Source organism: Moschus berezovskii, chromosome X (assembly GCF_049115385.1).
Source record: "Moschus berezovskii isolate FMDL1 chromosome X, NW_MosBer_1.0, whole genome shotgun sequence".
NCBI classification, from domain to species: Eukaryota; Metazoa; Chordata; class Mammalia; order Artiodactyla; family Moschidae; genus Moschus; species Moschus berezovskii.
This window is the reverse complement of record NC_142488.1, coordinates 128,866,198-128,888,661: the sequence shown is the minus strand read 5'-3', so window position 1 is coordinate 128,888,661 and position 22,464 is coordinate 128,866,198. Positions and strand designations below refer to the sequence as shown.

The 22,464-nt window shown below is 41.1% G+C and overlaps 1 protein-coding gene across 4 annotated transcripts in view; it reads left to right on the top strand.

Annotated features, from left to right (window-relative positions):
- The window catches only part of FGF13 (fibroblast growth factor 13), a 602,606-nt gene that overhangs the window by 527,447 nt on the left and 52,695 nt on the right, over positions 1 to 22,464 (top strand). For 3 of the 4 annotated variants that reach the window (XM_055437998.2, XM_055438000.2, XM_055438002.2), the window contains 2 exons: positions 6,125 to 6,235; positions 11,745 to 11,848. In XM_055437998.2, the coding sequence (XP_055293973.1) occupies positions 6,125 to 6,235; positions 11,745 to 11,848 (215 nt within the window). Of the gene's footprint in view, positions 1 to 3,671; positions 4,254 to 6,124; positions 6,236 to 11,744; positions 11,849 to 22,464 lie in introns of those variants that run through there. The other variant, XM_055438001.2, reaches the window with a different exon arrangement.

Sequence of the window (22,464 nt, the reverse complement as noted above, 5' to 3'; positions counted from 1 at the left end):
CCAACTCGATGGACATGAGTTTGAGTGAACTCCGGGAGTTGGTGATGGACAGGGAGGCCTGGCGTGCTGTGGTTCATAGGGTCGCTAAGAGTTGGACACGACTGAGCGACTGAACTGAAGTGAACTGATGATCCCGTTGCCATTTTCTTTATTGTTTTGGGTTCGAGTTTATACGCCCTTTCTGTTATTCCTGTCTAGAGAAGATCCTTTAGCATTTGTTGGAGAGCTGGTTTGGTGATGCTGAATTCTCTTAGCTTTTGCTCGTGTGTAAAGCTTTTGATTTCTCCTTCATATTTGAATGAGATCCTTGCTGGGTACAGTAATCTGGGCTGTAGGTTATTTTCTTTCATCACTTTAAGTATGTCTTGCCATTCCCTCCTGGCGTCTTTTAATTTCCTGGCTGCAATCAGCATCCGCAGTGATTTTGGAGCCCAAAAAAATAAAGTCTGACACTTTTTCCACTGTTTCCCCATCTATTTCCCATGAACTGATGGGACCAGATGCCATGATCTTTGTTTTCTGAATGTTTGTGCTTCAAGCCAACCTTTTCACTCTCCTCTTTCACTTTCATCAAGAGGCTTTTTAGTTCCTCTTCACTTTATGCCATAAAGGTGGTGTCATCTGCATATCTGAGCTTATGGATATTTCTCCTGGTGATCTTGATTCCAGCTTGTGCTTCTTCCAGCCCAGCGTTCCTCATGATGTACTCTGCATATAAGTTAAATAAGCGGGGTGACAATATACAACCTTGATGTACTCCTTTTCCTATTTGGGACCAGTCTGTTGTTCCATGTCCAGTTCTAACTGTTGCTTCCTGACCTGCATACAGGTTTCTCAAGAGGCAGGTCAGGTGGTCTGGTATTCCCATCTCTTTCAGAATGTTCCACAGTTTATTGTGATCCACACAGTCAAAGGCTTTGGCATAGTCAATGAAGCAGAAATAGATGTTTTTTGGAACTCTCTTCCTTTCTCCATGATCCAGCAGATATTGGCAATTTGATCTCTGGTGCCTCTGCCTTTTCTAAAACCTTCTTGAACATCTGGAAGTTCACGGTTCACATATTGCTGAAGCCTGGCTTGGAGAATTTTGAGCATGACTTTACTAGCGTGTGAGATGAGTGCAATTGTGCGGTGGTTTGAGCATTCTTTGGCATTGCCTTTCTTTGGGATTGGAATGAAGACTGACAGGAGTCAGGAAAAGAGTTGATGGATTTATATGTTTGTGTTTGAGTCTCTGTTATGGTGCGCCACTTCTCTTCATTATATATCCCTGAAGTCTTCTCTGCATCTGTTTACCTCAAATCCCATCAGCAAATATCTTGTGAGTGACGTTCAGACAAGCAAACGGTGAGTGCTGACCTGGTGGAGAAGCAGTGCTAAAAGCCTGGGAAAGCCTTCATTATTTTCTCAGTACCATTCCCTTATTCTTCCCAAGTTCTGTCCCTTGTCTGAATCAGGACTCTGTTTTTCTTTAGCTTTGTCATGCCTGCTTTGGCGCAAGGTCCCAAGAAAGAAACAAGAGGAAATAAGGTGGGTTTGTGTTGAGGGGGAACAGGGAGTCTTGAAGGCAGTACACAGCAGAAGGTAAAAGCATGCACAATGAGTAGTAATCTCTTAACTGTCCATCCCACACCCCAGATATTTGGTCCTGGTCAGAGCTGCTTTCAACCCCTCTTTTGGGGAGATTATTTCCCTTCATTGTAGTTGGAATTTAAATCAAATACCTTCTGAGCCAGGAAACATCTTTGTACCCTTCAGAATTAATATCAATCAGTCACTTGTCAATTCTTTTTAATACATTTTTCTTGAGCTTAAACTATGTGACAGAAAACGTGCCAGGGGACGGGAATATAGTGGTGACCAAGAACCAGTCCCAATTTTTAAGGCGTTCAGAGTCCCGAGGGAGCAGCCCAGGGTTTTTCCCCCATGAATTAAAGTCTAAAGATACTTCAGTGGACTTGAGATGCTAAAACTTTTCTACCTTGTCCTCCCTTTTCTCTTGGGAAAATGCAAAGCACAAAAGAGCAGTAGACTAACCCGCAGGAAATTTCAGACTGTTTGGCATCATTGTCCCATGTCCATCCATTTTATTCACTGCAACCTTCAGCCCAGTGCACTTCAGCAGACACAGTTGTGCTTCCCATAGGGCAAGAGACATTTCAAGATGGGGGAAAGGTGGAAGGGAGGTGGCAGCAGCTTACCCGGTGAAGCAGTGAAATTTACAGAAGGTTCAAGAGCTTTAACTCTGACGAGCCTGAAAGATTTCAGTTTCTTAGTTGAGGCTCAGGCCCAGGAGCTCAGGAAAGGACCAGAGCCTGGGCATTTGGTATTTCATCTAAAGCAGTTCTGAAAAGAGCTCGAGGTCTAGTTGACAGAGCAGTAGTTATAGCTCCATGTCAGAGCCGACCTACTGTTGAGGGGCTTCCTTTTTGACATAGAAATCAAGAAAGAGATGGGGCAGAACTTGTGAACTGAGTGAGGCGAGCAAAAAGCCACACTTCATTCCTGAATTGGAGGGAGGCAGGCTGCCTGAACTTGAGGAGCAGGGGAAATAAAGAAGTTAGGATATTGGAGACGCGCCAGAGCTTAAAGAAAGGCTCAGATCTGCATTTCCCAGATACTGCTTATGTACACGACTTCTTTGCGTGGATCCCAAAGCCGAGCTGAACGGTGAGGGGGCGTAGAGGGAAAACGGGGTTCGGAAAGCACAAACTGGCCTGAAATGAAAAGTCAGCAAAAACCACTGGGTGGCAGCGTGGTGTGCGGGCGCAGCTCTGCAGTGCCTGCTGCTACTGCTGCTGCTGCCGCGGGGGGAGGCTGAACCAGTCTGAGAGCCTCGGCCTCGCTCCTGAGTGGCTACAAGTGTCGCCATGCGAAAAACCTCAGCGAGTGTGTGTTAGGAGGGGAGTGCGTGTTGTGAGTCCCAGCCTGGGGCAAGGGGCTGGCGAACTTCCGTTGGGCTCCAGCCCAGGCGTCATGGGGTCAACTCAGAATCACCCAGTAACTGAACACCCCACTCCGCCATCCCCCATCTCCAAGCAACCCCCACCCCCTCACCGCTCCTCCAGCCCAACTGCCTCATCCCGTTGTCTCCTCCATCACTGTTTCCGCCCAGGGCTCCTCTGGGGAAGAGGAGGGGAGGAGGGTTTGGGAGATGGGGCAGTGCCGGAGCCCCGACAGGTGTTAGCCCGAGCGGCCGGCCGAGGACTCGGGGGGATGGGGCGGGCGGAGGCGACCGGCGGCGGGGCGCCAGCGGGCCGGGCTCCGGGAAGGAGGGGCCGCCGGGGGAGGGGGCCGCGGGAGGCCGGCGTGCTCTTGCGGAGGGTGCCTGCGGCGACAGGATTCCTCTACTGAGTCGGTGCCGCGCCCAGAGCAGCAGCGGCGGGAGCGGCGGCAGCGAAGATGCGAGGCCATTACCTGTTTGAGCCGCGCCGGAAAGCTGGCACGGGCCAACTTTTCCCGATCGGCGGGCCAAGAAGTTGCAACGACTAGTGGGAGGCTCGGAGGGGCCAGGGCGAGGGCGCGCCCCCCGCAACCCCACCCCCCCACCCCGCCCGGTTCCTTCACCCCCCCGCCCCGCTGCCGCCGCCCGCGCTCCCGGCCTCTCTCCCGCCCGCGCTCCCTCCCTCCGCCCGCCTCCCTCCTCCGGCCCCCTCCGCGCGGCACCGGGCTGGGGGTGCCGCCAAACTCCGACCCGAGCCGCTGGGACTCGCACAGTGTCCTCCGGGCGCAGGGGCCGAGCGCACGCACTCGCGCCGCTCTGCCGCCACCGCCTGCCAGCCAGTCTCGCCCGCGATCCCGGCCCGGGGCTGTGGCGTCGGCTCGGACCCAGGCAAGCCGGCCGCCCGCGCGGGAGCCGGACCCCCACCGCCGGAGGAGCTCGGCCGGGATGCTGAGCCCCCTCCTCGGCTGAAGCCCGAGCGCCGAGAAGCCCGGGCAAGCGCCGGCTCCGGAGACTAAGGCGGCGGAGGCGCGAGACCGACCGGGCGAGCGGCGGAGGCGCGGCAGGAGGAGGCGAACCCGGAGAGGGGCCGCGAAAGAAGTGGTGGTGGTGGGCGTCGTGGCCATGGCGGCGGCTATCGCCAGCTCGCTCATCCGGCAGAAGCGACAAGCCCGCGAGCGCGAGAAATCGAACGCCTGCAAGTGTGTCAGCAGCCCCAGCAAAGGCAAGACCAGCTGCGACAAAAACAAGTTAAACGTCTTTTCCCGGGTCAAACTCTTCGGCTCCAAGAAGAGGCGCAGAAGGAGACCAGGTTGGAAGGGGGCTCTTGGCTGGCTTTTTCCCCCCCCCCTTTCCGTACTTTACGAGTGTGGAGGGGACTGGGGGGCGTGGATGGAAGCGGAGGTGAGTTTGTCGGTGGCCCATCTAGTGCGGATGTGGCCCCTTAGCCGGTGTGCGTGCGTGGGAAGCGATCGCTCTCTCGCCTCCTTCATAACAGTAACAGACTTGCTGCATTGCAACTGCCGTGGGACAGGCGCAGAACTGGGGGGCATACCCTGCCCAGCGGGCGCGCCATCAGCTTCAGAGAGGCCACATGTGTGCAAGCCCGGGAGCTCTGGGCAGCCGTGTGTATGGCGTGTTTTGCAGAAGCGGAGCTGGGCAGACCCCTGCCCACCCCTCCCCCCAGGGAGAACCCAGGGAATCCCTCCCTTGCCTTCATCCCCGCAGCGCTGACCCTTCCCCTCCCAGCTTCTACCCCCAAGGACCCTGGGCTTCCGCTGTCTAGGCATTCTGTTTCTTTGGTCACTTTTAAGCTTACCGGGACAGACTTGTGGTGTAGCTTTGAAATATTTGCTGGAGAGGAGGGGCTGGATTCCTAGAACCTGTGATCGAGAGCTTAGTGATCTGGCTTGACTAGTCGAATTGGTTGGTTACTTGCTCCTAAAATACAGGATTGAAGAGAGAATTTAACCAGATCGTGGGTCCTTTTGAACCAATTCAGTGAGAAGAGCAGAGCGGTGTTCTGGCGCCAGGGGAAATTCACACAGCTCGAGGTGTCGGGTTGCGTCAAGGTAGACCTTCAGCCGAAGAGGCAGCTTCTTTGGCTCTTCTTAACCAAATGGATCCTTTACTCAATTTTCTTACTTGTACTAGGTACATATTACAGAATTTCTGATGTATCAGTCTGTTATTTCGCTATTTCTGTGTTCTACACATCCTGGAATGAACATGTAGACATACATTTTCTGCTTGCTCGAAGTTTTTAAGGAATTATCTGTAAATTAGGCTTGCTTTGAAACAGGTTTAAGCGGTGTCAAAGCGGTGGTCTGAATAATGACATAAATATAATTTCAGTGCAGGTATCTGTATTCAATAAAAGCAAATTTTGGATAGCATGGCTGTTATTGATAAATGAGGTGCTTCATTAATCTATGGTGATTCGTAATTGAAAATTATCTTGATAACACATATTTTGGATAATTACATTTCTGATACTAAATTTGAAAATAAGTATGAACTAATTTTCTTCCTCCCCACCAACAAAACCCCTGCTCTTTGCACGAATTTTCCTCTAAGGATAATTAATATGTTTGTTTTATTCTCCCTCTCCCCCCTCCTTTTTTGTATGGTGGCTCAATTTTCTAAATAGAAATCCTCTGATGGGGTTCCAGGTTGTTTATGCATTTTTAACCTTCTTAGAATGGAGGGGATGCTTTATTCCAATTGTGGTAATTCTGAGGGAAACTTTTGCTGGTGTGTTTTTGGTCCCTGCTTGGAAAACCACTCTAAATCTCATCTTAGTGTTTCTCCTTTTCCTTCCGCATGAGAAGTGGCACATTGTTAAAAGGCAGAATATGCCACTTGCCAAGCCATTTTGAATGCTCAATGAGATGAAGTGCCACTCTGTAAGCCAAAGGACACGCCATCAGAAACTGTCTCTGCTGTCAGTAGCTTTAGGGCTTTACCAGTGTTACCAGGTGGCAGTCAAATGTTTCTTCAGTCTGAAGGTTGGTTCTGAAACTTGCAGTTTGTTTACTTGTTTTCCTTCTTTCAGAGGACTCTTTATAAAAAGTGACCTTTGACCTTTTCCACTAAAATTTGTAAATGGAATTAGAATTCTAAGCCTTTTCAACAATATGTGCACAACTTATCAATTGATCCCAACCATCTTTCTCTTTGCAGAGCCTCAGCTTAAGGGTATAGTTACCAAACTATACAGTCGACAAGGTTACCACTTGCAGCTGCAGGCAGATGGAACTATTGATGGCACCAAAGATGAGGACAGCACTTACAGTAAGTGACTGCAAAATAAATAGTATATCCCAGCATATTGTTGACATTTTCTTTCTTTTTTTTTAAGTAAACAACCCTGCTTAATCCCAAAATTAATCCAAAATAAAGTCAGCACTATATAATCCCGTTTCAGCAGGTCAGCCTAGAGGAAGGGGAACATAAAAATATCTAAAATAGTGAACTGTAGCAAATAATGTTGACACCATATGAAGAACAATCCAAATGTCATCTCCATGGTAATCTGGATAGATTTATGGCTGTCCTTTGGATTTTATTACTTTTTTCCCACAGAAAATTTACTCACCCCCACACTGATCCTGAAATAGCACAGTTATCTCTACTCTTAAGCACCGGTCTCATCCCAAGAGAGAAGAGTGGTTTCATGTCAGGAGAATTCATCATTACAAGCTTTCACTTCTGTTCCCCTTGCCCTACACACACTGATAATTCTCAGACTAATTGGGATTTTAACATTGAGATACTTCCACAGGTGGGTAAAGAGATTTCTTTGAGCACTTTATTTTTAATCGTGGTTTAAGTCAAGACCAAATTGGAAACCATCATGGTGAACCTAAAAGAGAAACACATCAAAAAGAAAGTTAGTTTTATTTACAATTAGTGAAGGATAGTGATTCCAAGATGTTATATAACCTTTTGTGATAGGCTTTATTTATTTGGAGTCATAAATGCATGAATTCCTTAATAGTGACACCCTCTTCAATAATAAGAATTGTTTTTTTTTTTTGCAATTAGAAGATTGCTGTAGACATATTCAATGTTTCATGAGGCTAAATCACCCAGTTCTCACAATTCCTTCCCAGTTTTCTGTAATTTATATTGCATTTCCCTCAGACTTCATTAATCTCCCAGAAATTGTGCCATTGCCAAGAAAAACCCATCTGAAAGCTAACAAGTCCTCTGAAGCATTTTCAGAGGTACGGGGCTAGAGAGAACAAAGCCATAGACAAGGGTTCCAATGTTGAGTGTTAAAAGAGTTTCACATCTTTTAAGAAAGCTTCCTGGGCTGATTGATGGCCAAGGCAAGACCTCAAGAGGAAGTTACCTTTAATTACCCTTAAAGAAAGCTCTGTGGGTACCTAGGATGAAAAAGTTCCATACATAAACGATTTCATAGTTCTTCACTGTTTTGCAAAATGCTGTTACTGTTGTAGTTCTACAATGAGTATACTAGATGTTCTTCCAGGTATACTCTTCTATTTGAAAAAATGAGTCAAGGCTAATTAGAGGGTTTTACTGTTCCCCTATAACAGACGTGAGTCCATCATAAAACGTTCCCATAAATTGCTGCAGTCCATGAGGTCACAGAGTTGGACCTGACTTCGCGACTGAACAACCATAAAGCTGCTCCTCTTTCCAAAGTGCCTTAGCAAAACAGATTCTTTGGGCATTACTGAAAGGAAGTTCATGATCAGCTGCTAATGACCCCCACCCGGTCAGGTTTTCCCTCACCTGTTTTTAACATTTTCTGCAGATTAGTGCAGAAATCAGTGAAAAAGTTTATTTTGGGTCCAATGTTCACATGCCTTTCCTGAAAAGGAAAAAAAACCTGGACGATTCATTTGTTGTATAAGCAGTGATACGGCACACACCTCAAGATCACACTGTATGTAGTCATTGTGGAGTACAACACACACACACACATATATCTACACATAGACACGTGTGTGTGTAAATAAGGCTCCATTTCTTAACTGTGGACTCAGGTAGTCAGTTTTACTTTCCAGTTCCTGCATATGCGTAGCTCCTGCTTTTGGTTGTCTTATAACTGACTGATATGCATGGGCCTTAAAAGAGTGAGAATCTGTGTTTAGGCAGAATGAAATAATGCAAGGTGAGTCAGCCAATGGTGAGTATTACAATAAGATGAAACACACAAATGAAAAATGTCTCAAAAGAAAAAACAAGTCTGTGGGGCTTGACTCTGCCCCAGCTGCCAAGTATGATCAGAGGCCAGCGGGCTAGCTTTTCTTCCCACTTGAGTATATTGTAGGGTGTAAGTCATCATGAAACAAGAATATTTAATGGTTAAAGTGATCATTAAAATGATCATCATTAAAATGGAAGTCTAACTATGCAGATGTATTTTTTTCCCCTAAAGCCAAGCAATTTTCTTGGCATTCATTGTTTATTTTGTTTAGATACTATTTCCTTAATATACATTCTTGTTATTTATATTTATATTTTTCTTAATTTTTAGGGGTTTTCATCATATTTTTTTCTCACTTTGTTCACCTTGGTTGATTTTATGATATTTTAATTCTGACATGATAAGCCAGATCATGATAAAACAAATCAGTTCACATTTACCAAGATACATCTATTTCTGAAAACATTTATTTGGTATTATGCATTTAAGCTGACCTTAGGTAGCTTTATTACAATGGTAAATATCAGTCCAGTAAAATCTCACCGTGAGCAAATCAGCCATTGTAAATTATGTATTGCCCCCTGAAAAGGAAAAGATGATAGACATTTCATGAGAGCAGTTTTATTATATCTGCCTTGGATTCGTGAGGGCGATGTTAGAATAGGCAATTTTCCTTTCAAACCTCTAGTAGTGTTACCAATTTAATGGGTCAAGTATTTCTGATCAACATTAATATATACTTTTTAAATTGCTCCCTTTGAGAAGTTGATCTTAACCCAATTGATAAAAAAAAGATGACCTCCTTTTTGTATTAAGCAAACACTGAGTGCCAACTCTGCACATCTCTAAGAAAAAACGGGTCTTTCAATGTACAAGGAGTTTAATTTTTTTATGTAGATACAATAGAAAACAAGAAATGGGGCCCTTTTATTTCTTCCTCAAAATTTTGACAGAAATGGAAGAAGAGATATCAGATGTTTAATGAATGTGTTTTAGATACATACATAAAATCCATTGTTTTCTTCTCATGCTTAGCATATTTTCATCCTAATCAAAATAATATCCTAAGTCCATGAAGAAGTACTCCAGATTTAGAGAAACAGAGGCATATTGGAGAATACTTAATCTGTGCAATCTCACCCTTGATGTAATAATTTCTTTGCATTTTTATCTGGAAAGACTGTCCCTTTAGACAGACTTTAAACAAACCTGTTTATGATCTTAATTGATCATAAATTCATCTAAACGACCTTAAATGTTTATGATATTAAATGTCTAAAGGAAAACAATTGGACTGGTATCACCAGTCACTCTCCACTTTTGCTGTTTTCTTCAGTTTTTTATTTTAACGTGGTATTTTTTATTTTTGAATCGGGCATCACAGATACCTATGGTACATAGTGAAAAATCCATGTGCCACTGTATAGTTCATACCATTATTCAGGGATAGATAATCCTGGGCATGGGTTACTCATATTCTTTGCTTCTCTTCCTTCTACTGCTATCTGATGTTTGAGAATTAAACATTTTATTGCCCATTAAAACACACGTCAGAGTAGCTGGGACACGTGGTGAAAATCAAATATTTCTCTCTTTCTTTCTCTTCTTTTTGCTTGTTACCACCTTCATTCAGGGAACTAAGAAGGTTCAGAATATTGTAAAAAATGTAGTTCTGGAAACAATTCTAAATATCCTTTTTTACCTGTCATCTATCATCATCTATTAGTTTGATTAAACTAGGACTCCAGCATATGCTGGTGTTCTAGTTGTCTAGTGCTATGCCTTTTAAGCCAAACCCATAAGGAGGTTTTTGTTTGATTTCTTAGATATGAGAATTTTAAAACTCTGAGCTGTTATGTAATGGGACCATGATCTATTACATTTCAAAAATATAATATTATCATGATTTCACCATACAGATTGCTAGCAGTCCACAAATGTGTGTTGAGCACCTGCCGTGAGCAAGGTGCCATCACAGAAAGAGATGGAACATATACATGACATGCTGAACAAGATCAGACTTCATTCCTGGGCACTGCATGGTCAAATATAGCATGAGATCCTAGTTTGCAATCTGTACAATTCCTTTCCCTCACCTCATATAACAGAAGGGCACAGCTTTTAATATGATGAGTATTGAATGAAGTGCCATCAGCAGCATGTGGTAGGAACACTTGCATTTTGCACCATACAATCTGTCTTAGCTCCTCTGTGGTAACACCCTGATTTTAAGGGAAAGGTACATTGTAGGCTCACCAAGGAATATTGAGTTCTTCATTAATATTTCTCATCTCTATAACTCCACTTACTGCAGTAGAATATACGTAGCTCAGATGGTAAAGCGTCTGCCTACAATGCGGGAGACCCGGGTTCGATCCCTGGGTCGGAAAGATCCTCTGGAGAAGGAAATGGCAACCCACTTCAGTATTCTTGCCTGGAAAATCCCATGGACGGAGGAGCCTGGTGGGCTACAGTCCATGGGGTCGCAAAGAGTCGGACACGACTAAGCGACTTTCAACAACAACAACATTTCAACAACAACAAGATAAGAGATCTGAGAAAAAATATTCTTGCCCACGGGGTAACTACGTTCTTGCTCACAGAAATGATAGCAGACCGATTTATCATCCTCCATAAACTTACACACCAAAGCAAAAATCATCAACATTGGTCTAGGACTCTTCAGAGAAAGGTGCACAGGCTATTTTCAAAAGATGTGTGTGGCAAGCACTATGTTTTAAAAATGTACTGTTTTATTTTTATTCCTGGTGTAGGAGGGAGTAGACAGCTGGTAGGGGGAAGACACCCACTGGTTTTCTCCAGTGAGTGGTGTGTGATTGTGAGGACAGCCGGGATATAAGTTTCACGCAATCAGACCTTCAAATGGAGAAATGAAGTCCTCTTTGGCAGCAGCCAGCTGCCCACTTACAACTATTTAGGAAAAAAATATTAAATAAAACTCTCAAGTTCCTTGTTTTTATTTCTATAACCTTTGCTCCCAGAGACTAAAAGCTAAATCTCCTCTGAACCTCATCTTAAAAAAAATGTTCTTTAAGAAATACTACTCTGGGAACATAAGATTCCTAAATAACTTTTTTTCAAGTCCTGGATTTCTTTTTTTTACTGGTTGTGTCAGAAATAATACAGATAATTTAAGTGAAGGAGTTGGACTAGTGTCTTTTCTAAGATTCTAGGAATCTCTCCCCAGCTGGTAGATCATATCTGTGTCTGTGAATCTCAGCAGTTGTCTAAGAGAGCAGTTTAAAACCTTGGTTTGTTGAAGATAAAGTTATTTAATATGTAGACTAATTCTTGGAACTGGATTGCTTCAGAAGCATCAAGATTCCCCACCTCCAACACTGTACAAACCATGGAATTGCCCTCCATTTTCTCCAGGGTGTTTGAAAATTACATCCCCATTATGTGACTATAACCATGAACTGAGGGTACTGAAAGGTAGAAGAGGCTTTATCATCTATATCTATCTATCCATATATACACATATGAATATTCTTACCAAGCAGACTTTACTTTTGGAAGACCAGATAGCCCTGCTGGAAACATTGAAAAGCTATGGAATTCGATATTGTAACCTTGTTTTCACATTCTTTTTGGTTGCAGCTCTGTTTAACCTCATCCCTGTGGGTCTTCGAGTGGTGGCTATTCAAGGAGTTCAAACCAAGCTGTATTTGGCAATGAACAGTGAGGGATACCTGTACACCTCGGTAAGCCTTTCACTGTGCTCATGTTTTGATTATTCTAGTTTTCATCTGATATGAAGGAAAATTGCTACATATGTGTTATCACTGCAGGTTTGTGTGATTCAAGGAGGCGTGTTCTGGATGGAAATATTCAAAAAGACAAATTAATTTCCAATGAAAGTATATATATTACTAATTAATCATTTGGAGCTAGCATTTTTGGTATAAAATTCAAAGACTCACTAAATATTTTTCCATACATTGGCATTTGGATTGTTGTTTTCAACCCAAATGTCTGTCTTGCTGACTTGCTTTGCAACTGTGGGAAGCAAAGCCATTTCTACAACTCAGTTCAACATATATCTATCCATGTTTACTCCTAAGGAAATTAATGAGACCACTTCCTCAAATCAACTCTAGGACACAAAGAACAGTTTTAGAAGTGTTTCGTTATCTTACCTTTCAGTTCAATTAGGTCGTGTTTGCTCTAAGTACTATTTTTCCATCAAGTACACTCTTCTTATATACAAATTCCAGCTTGGCTTTTTCTTAGAAGTTTGTGATGAATGGAGTAAAAAGTGAAACTTTTCTCAAGAAATTTATAAACAATGTAGACAACAGTTCAGCTAGGAACTTGGGGTCACATTAAGCTTTTTAAAATTTTATATTTAAATATCGGCAGAAATGGTACAGTGCCAGGGTTAGGATTTTACCGTTAGCAGTAGATCTAGTTACAGATTACAGGAAACCGCTTAATATATGGATATTTTTTAATCTTTGTTTTCAATTTCATATAGTCTAAGAAAAGGATAAGATGTTAAAAATGGAGAAAATTGCTTGTCAGACTTTCTTCTAGATAGCCTTGAAGCAGTCTATTACCATGATTAAAGATATCTATTCCTCAAAGTGCAAAAGTAGTTACCTTTAAACACTCTTGCTCTGGCCTGTTCCTTAAATTTATTTCAAAGCCAGGTATGTAGAAAGATTCTTAGAAATGGTGAAAGCATATCATAACTGTTTTTCAGAGGCTAGGATGAGAAAGAGGGGAGGGAGAAGAGTGGAACCGAAGGGCTCATTCATTTGGTAAACTGGGGTAGAACATTTCAAATTCCACAGTAAAAGATTAGCAGCATAATCTTCAAATCCCAGTCCCTATCAGCATTCCCATCAGGCCATTTCTACTGTCTTATTGTCAAATAAATGCAGGGGTTTTATCCTTTTTACAAATGCAAGATTTGAATGTGCCTCAAACTGCATGAGATCTTTCAGTTTATTAAATACATGGCTAAGTAGGGCTTCCCTGGTGGCGCAGATGGTAAAGAATCTGCCTGCAGTACAAAAGACCCAGGTTCTATCCTTGGGTCGGGAAGATCCCCTAGAGAAGGGAATGGCAACCCACTCCAGTATTCTTGCCTGGAGAATTCCATGGACAGAGGAGCCTGGCAGGCTACAGTCAATGGAGTAGCAAAGAGTCAGACATGACTGAGTGACTAACCCTCACATACACACGTTATTAGAAACAATAGGAAAAGGGATTTGTCTTTCAGATTTGTGCATTGAGGTAAGGTAATTTAACAATGAAGGATTTTAATTAACCTCATTTAGATCAACAGACTACCTCACCAGGACCAGATACAAAGGTAGGTTTTTCATAAAAGAAATGATTGCTTTCTGCAACTACTGTGCAGGCATGGGAACTAAATGGAATATGTGGGGCATACTTTTGCGAAGGTAAATAGCAGATGACACAGAAAGTCATTACTGGTAACGCATCCAGAATTTCCCTGAGTTGTGGTCACCATTGAGGTGCCCTGATGAGAGGATTGTTTTGTTTTGTGTTTTTTTTTTTTTTTAATCTGGCAATAGTAAATGTTTTTAAACAGTTTGGAAATAATACTTAAGTTAGAATGAGAAAATGTCATGTAAGTTAGTTAGTATGACACATGCTCCCACTTAAGAAAATTAGGGCAAGAGTATTATATGGAGGGAATTGATGTCAAAACTCATACCCTACCATTCAAGTTGACCATTATTCTAGCTAATGGTAAATGTCAATGTGAGCTCATTTCTAAGGAAGGCCTTCAGGGGACTCAGCGTTGTAGATGGATGGGCTTCCTTTCTTTGGTAGGCAGGCCAATCTATAGCAAATGTGGGTCTCTTTGTATATATATCCCATTAAGGAAAAGAAATATTAAATATTTCCTATTAAAGAAAAGAAGCTGTGTCTTGGCTAAGGAGGAGAGATGTCTGATTGATAATCCTGGAGTTCAGAGGATAAAGATATCCAAATTCATCTGCTCCAGGAAAGAACTGAAATCTTCTCCGGGATAAGTTTTCTGATTCTTCCCATTACCTCTTACTGATTGTGACTTGGAGTCCCATCACCACGTTGATCACCATCCTTAGTGGGTGATTCATTTATTATCATCTTATTTAAAGTGTAGCACTCCGACTCTCTTAGGATATTGCCTGTCTTAGTGATTTTAGCAACACAAGACCAAAAAGCTAAATGACATATTTTATTTCATCAAGAAGAATGGGTAACCAAAGAGAAAGGATCACTATTCCCTTACATAAAACCATGGCACTTCTACTCCTGAAATATGGTAAGCAGTTTTGTTAGCAAAGAGAAAATAGGATTGGAGAGTGACCTGAGGAGGAAGCAAAAAGAGGAACAGGAAGCAGAGGCTACTGCTATGGCAAGGAAAAATATTAGGAAGTTATCGAAAATTATCTTGGTGAGGGCTGAGTAAAGTCTGCCTTAAAAACATTTGCAGTGGCAAGGGCTAAAAGGAGATGGATTCGGGAGGTATTTCAGAGATAGAATCATGAGGATTTGGTGGCTGTTTGGATTTGGAGTGAAAACAGGAGCACCATGTACAGTTGAACATATATGGTTATCATCCACTGCACAGATAGACGTGAAATATCTTCAGGTAGACGTTGTTTAAAATGTGCCCAGTATTATTAGGGTCCCTGAAGGACAGTGAGAATTTTAGCTTTGGCAGTTGAGTTGATGGTGAGCTATTAACCAAGACGGAGAATAAAAGAAAAACAATAGTAGGAAAAAAAAAAAGATACCCAAGTACAGGTTGGCATAGGTATTTGAAAATATGACCCTAGGGCTTGAGGTGTGAGCTAGGGATAAATTGTGAGAGTTATCACGTGTAGGTGGTGGCTGTTGCCATGAAAATAGCTGAGGAATACATAGCATGAGGAGCAAAAAAGAGTTTGTCAAATAATATTAGGCAATAATAGCATGGAAGCTCTGCAACAGAAGAACAAATTGTGACAGATGCCATAGAGTTGTAAAAACCAAGTGTGGAGAGGGTTTTTGGAAGAGTCAACAATGTCAGATGCTTCAAAGAAAACAAGTAAAACAAGAACTAGAAATTTACCATATGAAGGTCTTGAGCATTCTTGATAAGAGCACCTTGAGTGGAGTAGTAAAGACAGAAGCTAGACTGCAGTGACTTGAAGAGTGAATGGGAAGAGACAGGGGACAGGCAGTAGTTGTAGAATTTCTAAGGGAAAGGGAGACATGGGTGAGTATTTAGAGGAGGACACGGAATTGAAGAAGGCTTTGAGGGTTCTTTGCCTAAGATTCTTAAATATATTTGTTAGCTGAAGGGCAAGAGCCAGTTGAGGTGTAGATGTTGAAGACATAGGAGATGGGATCCTTTGTGGAGTAAGGGTCTCAAAGGAGTCAGAGGGAGATTGATGGAATTGAATATGTGAGAAGATCAGATTCACCTTGAAAAGATGCTGCTTCTACAGTAAATCGATGAGGACAGATGTGAACACAGGTGCACTGAATCTGCCGGTGATGGACAAGGAAGTTGAAGAATTTCCAGCTGGATGATTGAAGCAAGATGAAGAGTCATCAGCTAAAAATCAGGCATAGGGGTGACATAGGGTGAAGGTTTGCAACAGTGGTTTTAGAAAGAGGGAGAGGAAAGAGACAGTATAATGACCAGGGGTGGATAAACTGTGGCCCATAGGCCAAATCAGGCCTACCACCTGTTTTTGTAAATAAAGTTTTATTGGGACACAGTCACACCCATTCAAAAGTTTTGCAATACAATGGCAGAGTTGAATAGTTGCCAGAGAAAGCCTAAATTATTTATTACCTTGTCCTTTATTAAAAAAAAAAATGTGTTTTGACCCCTAGTCAGATGATAGTTCACAATCTTAGTTACCTATTAGGATCACCTGACAGAGAATGAGATGACTAGATGGCATCACCGACTCAATGGACGGGACTTTGAGTGAACTCTGGGAGTTGGTGATGGACAGGGAGGCCTGGCGTGCTGTGATTCATGGGGTCGCAAAGAGTCGGACACGACTGAGCGACTGAACTGAACTGAACTGAGGACCTTTAAGAAAATTCCATTCTGTGTGCTAAACAGGAACCAATGATATCCAAATATCTGAGGGTGGAGTCTGTGTAGGAATAGTTTCTAAGGCTCCCCAGCTGATTCTAATGTGTAGCCTGGGTTGAAAACCACTAATAAGACAAGTAAGAAAAATGATTGCTGAGTAGCACTGAGAACCACCTCCACCCCCAATGAAGTCAGAAACCATGCATTTATAGACACTCTGTCCCATATCTGAAATTTCTAAAGCTGATCTTTTTCTGTTCTTGCAAACAAATTGCTTTTACATTTCTGAAGGACTGTTTCTTGAGATGAAAGAAAATGCTGATCCTTGGAAGAGCTTTCTTATTTTATTTCCTTTTCTGTTTCCTATCTTCTTTTGCATTTCTGCTTCTACATCCCTTGATTTCTTTCAAATTCAATTTTATGCTTTTGCCCTTTCTTACCCCGCTTTGGCCATTAAACAAAGAAACAATACCTCCATGTTGTTATTGCTACAGAGAGCAATTTGCTTTCCATGATTAATCTCAGGATTTTTTCACCTTCCCCCCGCCTCTTTTTTCCTTGTTGCCATGGGGGCAGACTTGATGTAGGCTCAAGTGGCAGTGAGAAACCATCTGTGGCACAGAGAATCATAATTAGCCATTATTTCATAACATATTTACTTTTGTCCATGATATAACTAAGCCTTTCTAGAACTGTAAGGAAATTATTACTCATTGTGTATAAAGAACTTTGTTCATACCTTTGATTTTTCTTTACCAAGAATAATGAGTTGTACAGAAGCTTTTGAGAGTTCTTCAAAACTTAATCATATAGTTATTTGTTATACCTATTTCAGAGCTGCTTGAAATAAACATTAACTAAAGGAAATCGAGTCTTAAATGTAAGTGTTATTAATGTCCTAGTATCTATTTTAATAGAGGAATAATAACAGATATTAGAAACAAGATAGTAAAGATTCAAAGCCGAGCCCAAAGCATTATCTTTTGATTTTGAAATGTTCCAGAACTTAGTAACAGCATTTTTCCCTGCCTGAGTATTTACCATTCATCAACACTTGTTTTCCATTTCCAGAGTGCACAGTATTGTTTGGATTACTGTAGGGGTAGCTAAAATGTGTAGATAAGTAGAAATCCTTTGACAAGCAAAATTTTTCTATTCATATATTTCTAGAGAGGACTTTTAAGAGTTATTTTAACTGCTGTTTTATGGTCCTGGACAAACTAGATGCACGACCAGAAAGCAGGTCTCCCTGAGTGTTAGCTTGATGCAATGGGAATGAAGCAGCGTGTGTTACTGACCCTGTAGGCCCAGGCAGACTTGGGATATGAACTAAGGGGACATTTTCCTTCTCTATAGAATTATTTTACCTAGCTTAAACTTAGCAAGTTTCTTCTCCCATCACAGATGTTAATTTTGATGATCCATTCAAGATGTTGACTGACTTTCCACTGTATAGTTCTTGCTTTTTAAATATTTTGTGGCAAATAGCAAACCATCCATTGGGAGACACTTGGAGTAAATACCTGCTCTTGAGAATGCAGTTTTTAACAAGATATTTTCAGGTACCCCAAATCTCTTTAGAAAAATAAGATAGTCAATAAACTGAGAAATGACCATTGTTTTTTTTTTTTTTTAGATAGACCATACAAGTTTACTATAAGCTAATTTGAGGTTGAGGAAATTTAATACACTTTCCCCAAAATGAACAAGTGTCATAAAAAATGTGATTCAACAGCAAAGATTTCCTGGATTCAGCATTCCAGTCACTAAGCTTAAATTCCATTATTTAATGGAAATTTAAATTGTCCAGGTAAATTAAAATGTGTTCTGATACATGTTTTGATTTCGTTCTATATGTGGGGGGATTGTTTATATTAAGAGGCCTCAGATGTTCAGGACATTTAGCTGTCAGCTGAGAACTTACTCATTTACAGATTTGTTTAGTTTCTCTGATTTTAGTATGTGACAATTTAAGATCTAATTTTCAGTGATATGGCTTCACAGCTCAAGCCCACATTCTAATGCAGAAAGGATGTTAAAGTTTAGATGAATTCATCGATCAATTCACAGTGATGAATGTACTCCCAGCAAACATTTGTAGCATGTAAAATGTTTGAGTTATGTCAAATCTGTATATCAGCAAGTTTGTGTAATTTAATTTCTGGGGTTATTATGACAGAGGCTTTTAAATTTAATAGAATTAAATGAAAGGGCACTGGTTTAAACATTACTGCTCTTTAGGAAAGTGGGATTGACTCAATTATAAAAGAAAATACATTTCAAATGAACATGAGCACTATCATATCCAATACAAAAGAAAATGATCATTATGGATTTTGCATATAGCCAGTAGCCATCATGTATAGTGCTCCCTAAAAAACAAGTAGACACAAATTTTACCCTCTAATTAAAACATTAGTTTATGTTTAGTGTTTATGACTCTGAAAACTTAGATTCCAAATTTTGGTACCTACATCTAGAAAGGGCTACTCTGGTGGTTCAGGTAGTAAAGAATCCTTCTGCAATGTGGGAGACCTGGGTTCAATCCCTGGGTTGGGAAGATCCCCTGGAGAAGGAAAGGGCTACCCACTCCAGTATTCTGGCCTGGAGAATTCCATGAACTGTATAGTTCATGGGGTTGCAAAGAGTCGGACACAACTGAGCGACTTTCACTCACTCACTCACTCACATCTAGAAATCTTTTTTGTTTCCACGGGCTTTGGTAGTAAACATTTTTGATTGACACTCTCAGTTCAGACTAATGGTTGTAAGGGTAATTATACACATACATCCCTATTTCTGAGTGGTATCACTAAAATGGGAAATGTTAACAGGATTATTTTACAGGAAGAAAAGCAAAGAAAACAAGCACATTTTATTTGTTAATGAATGACTCTGCTAGCTCAAGGAGACAAATTTTATGTTTTAAAGAGGCTTGCAGTTATTATATCGGTACTATTGAACTAGAGGTCATTACAATTACTGTAGTGAAAAATATACCAAAGTATCTGTATTCATCTTAGGTATTCCTTCAGAATACCGGTGAATCAGCATAATTTTCACACCCCAAACACATTGCCTAAGTCACAGATTATTTCACATGTTTAGTTCTCTTTGCAGTTAATGGAAATTTCATTCAAATGTGAAAGAAAATCTAGTTTGGCATTATTTGAATGTGAAATTAGATGATTCTGGTTGGTTGTGCCTTCAAAGACAAGGGCCTTCTCTTCATAGTCTCTGTAAAAAAGAAATAATCAAACTGGGAAATTATTCAGGGTGAAGCTCTTCATTTCTTAGGTGGAAAAAATGACTGAGGATGGTACTTTCTCAGAAATCAAGGAAACAGTAGTAGTTGTAGCTAAATAGAATAAGATTGGCTCTCAATTCTGTTTTTGAGGCCAAGTTGAAAAATAATCCAAATGAAAGGTCATTGGTATACATATTTGAAAGAGTGTCTCATGGCTTTAACTCAGAAAATTAAATTCGTATTTTTAGGAAAAAAAAGCCAGTCTGTTGGAGCTAATAAATAAAATAACTGGCAAGAATAACAAGAATTTTAGCAAGTAAAACTAGATGTAAGGAGGTAATACACACACATGTACACATATGCATACGCACACAACACACATACAGGAAAGATAATGGAAGAAACCAGTCTTATGTTCATTGCTCTATTGCTATTACGGGATGAATTATTTTGGAATTCCTGAAATAATTCAGTTTTAAATACATACCCTGCACCAAACGTGTGATACCTTTAGAGATTGCTCTAGCAACATATTTGATAATGCTTAATAGCTTTGTAAAACAGAGCGAATAAGACTTCTTAGCTATATTTTATGTAATCATTCAGTGAATCTCATGGCTTGGTATAGACATTGTTTTTAGTCCCTGTTTTCTTGTTTGTATAGTTTTCTTAGTATAATGTTAATCTACAGTGTGATAGAAAAACACAGAGCCTATCAAGACCCTTTTTCTTATCATTTTTTCCATGAAAGCTGTATTTGAGAATAGTTTGCCTACTAAATCCTATGCTCATTAAGGAATAACTGGTTTTATTTTTCTCTACCTCCCTCTTAGTCAGAGAGCAATGCCCAGCAAAAATTACCTTTTAAATAAATTTTTATTAAATTAATAAAGATGTGTGTAATAAAGAATAAAGACAAAGCACATTATCTCTGTCAAGCCTTTTGAATATTTAAAATAAGTTAAAAGGGCCAATTTTAACCTTCCATCCTTCCTTGCAAGTGTTAACATTTCAAGATTACGTAAGAAAGTGAATTACTGAGACATGAGAAAAAAAAAATTGAAGGCAACAGCACTGGTTTCAGTGGTTACACTGCTTAAAGGGAATTGTGACTTCTGAACAGGGAAACTTTAAATGAAAGCGTTTCTCTGATCATTATAATAGCTGTAACCAAGGTTAATAACTGGCAAGCGCCTGACTAATACATTTAATATGTTTTGCCCAGGCTGAATGTGTGAATAGATAACACGTCTGTGCTAAAATTCTGATTAAGTTATTCATCAGATTCTCTGATGCTAACTGCTTTTGACAGTCTTGGAAGTGAAAGTACTGGAAAAGCCTCAATTGATTTCTTGAAAAGATTTAACATATAGCCAGTAGCTATGTTACATCTCCTTCCATAAGGGCCTCGGATGTGTATAGGAATTCTGGCTCATCATAAAACAAGTAGCTAGAATGAGAGGTGATACCCATTTTTACATGAGAAAAAAAATTGTTGTAAAGGTTTGGAAAAGTCAAATGTAAGTAACAACCCCAAGGTGTTAGGACATAGATTGTAAAAATGCAAAGGATGAAAAAATGCCTAACAGAGGGAGGGTATGAATCATCCCATAACACTGTCATAATTGACAAAGAGACACTAGAAAATGACAGTGATAGCTTTCAGAAATGAGATGTCAACAGGTATACTCCTTTGTGTATATTTGAGCAAACAGTGTAACAAAAAATCCTGTGCATAACAAACCCATTGCTATAATCTGGCCCCCAAATCAGCAAGGCTACAACAACAAAAGTGCTTGCTTTTTGGTTTGATTTAAAAATTCTCGAAAGTATCATATACAGTATTCCCCTGTCCCTGCCCACATCATCATAAGGACGATTTACTGTAATACAAGTGTTAACATTTTGCAGACTCTTTCCACTGAAGAAGTTATAGGCAGAGCCTAGGAGAGATCTGAAGCTGAGTATTTCTATACTGTGTCATAATCTCTTATTTAATTTTTTAAATTTTATTTTATATTAGAGTATAGTTAATTTATATACTTTCTAAATTAACTATTATTAATAGTTAATTCATAACCTTTAATGTACAAGTGTCCTGAAACCTCCCTCCATTCCTCCAATCTCAGAAAGCCCAGTCACACATCTGGGCCTGAAATAGTCCAAGAGCTTTAACAACCAATCAGTGACCAGATATCTGTGCAACATCCACAGATACTAGGCAGCCCCATGGTCACGTTGATCTCTACTGACAATGGCTGGAGTTTACAGTGCACATAAGGAGATTTGTCCTAAATTCCGAGCCCTAATCGTTAATTGTTGATCTACTGCTGGAGGGATCAACATAAACTGTTTTTCTCCCCAAGTTGGGCAGCCTGGTGTGTGTGTGTGTGTGTGTGTGTGTGTGTGTGTGTGTGTGTTTCTCCCCAAGTTGGGCAGCCTGGGTGGGTGTGTGTGTGTGTGTTTCTCCCCCAGTTGGGCAGCCTGGGGTGTGTGTGTGGCAGCCTGGGGTGTGTGTGTGTGTGTGTGTGTGTGTGTGTTTCTCCCTTAGTTAGGCAGTGTGTGTGTGTGTTTCTCCCCCAGTTGCGCAGTGTGTGTGTGTGTGTGTATGTGTGTTTCTCCCCCAGTTGCGCAGTGTGTGTGTGTGTGTATGTTTCTCCCGTAGTTAGGCAGTGTGTGTGTGTGTGTGTGTTAGTCGCTCAGTCGTGTCCAACTCTTTGCGACCCCATAGACTGTAACCCACCAGGCTCCTTTGTCCATGGGATTCTCCAGACAAGAATACTGGAGTGGGTTGCCATTTCCTGGCAATGATATTTTTAATCTAGAACTCACTGTAAGAAAATTCCATATAGGGAAACAATTTGAATGTCCTTGGGGGTGGGGGAGGGTGCATCATTGTGGAAATTTACCAGTTGCATTAAATATATATTGATGTGGTCACTGAGTAAGAGGGGTCTCAGAGCAAGAGGAAATGGTAGGGTCAAAATCTGGCTCCATTTCATCATCTGCCA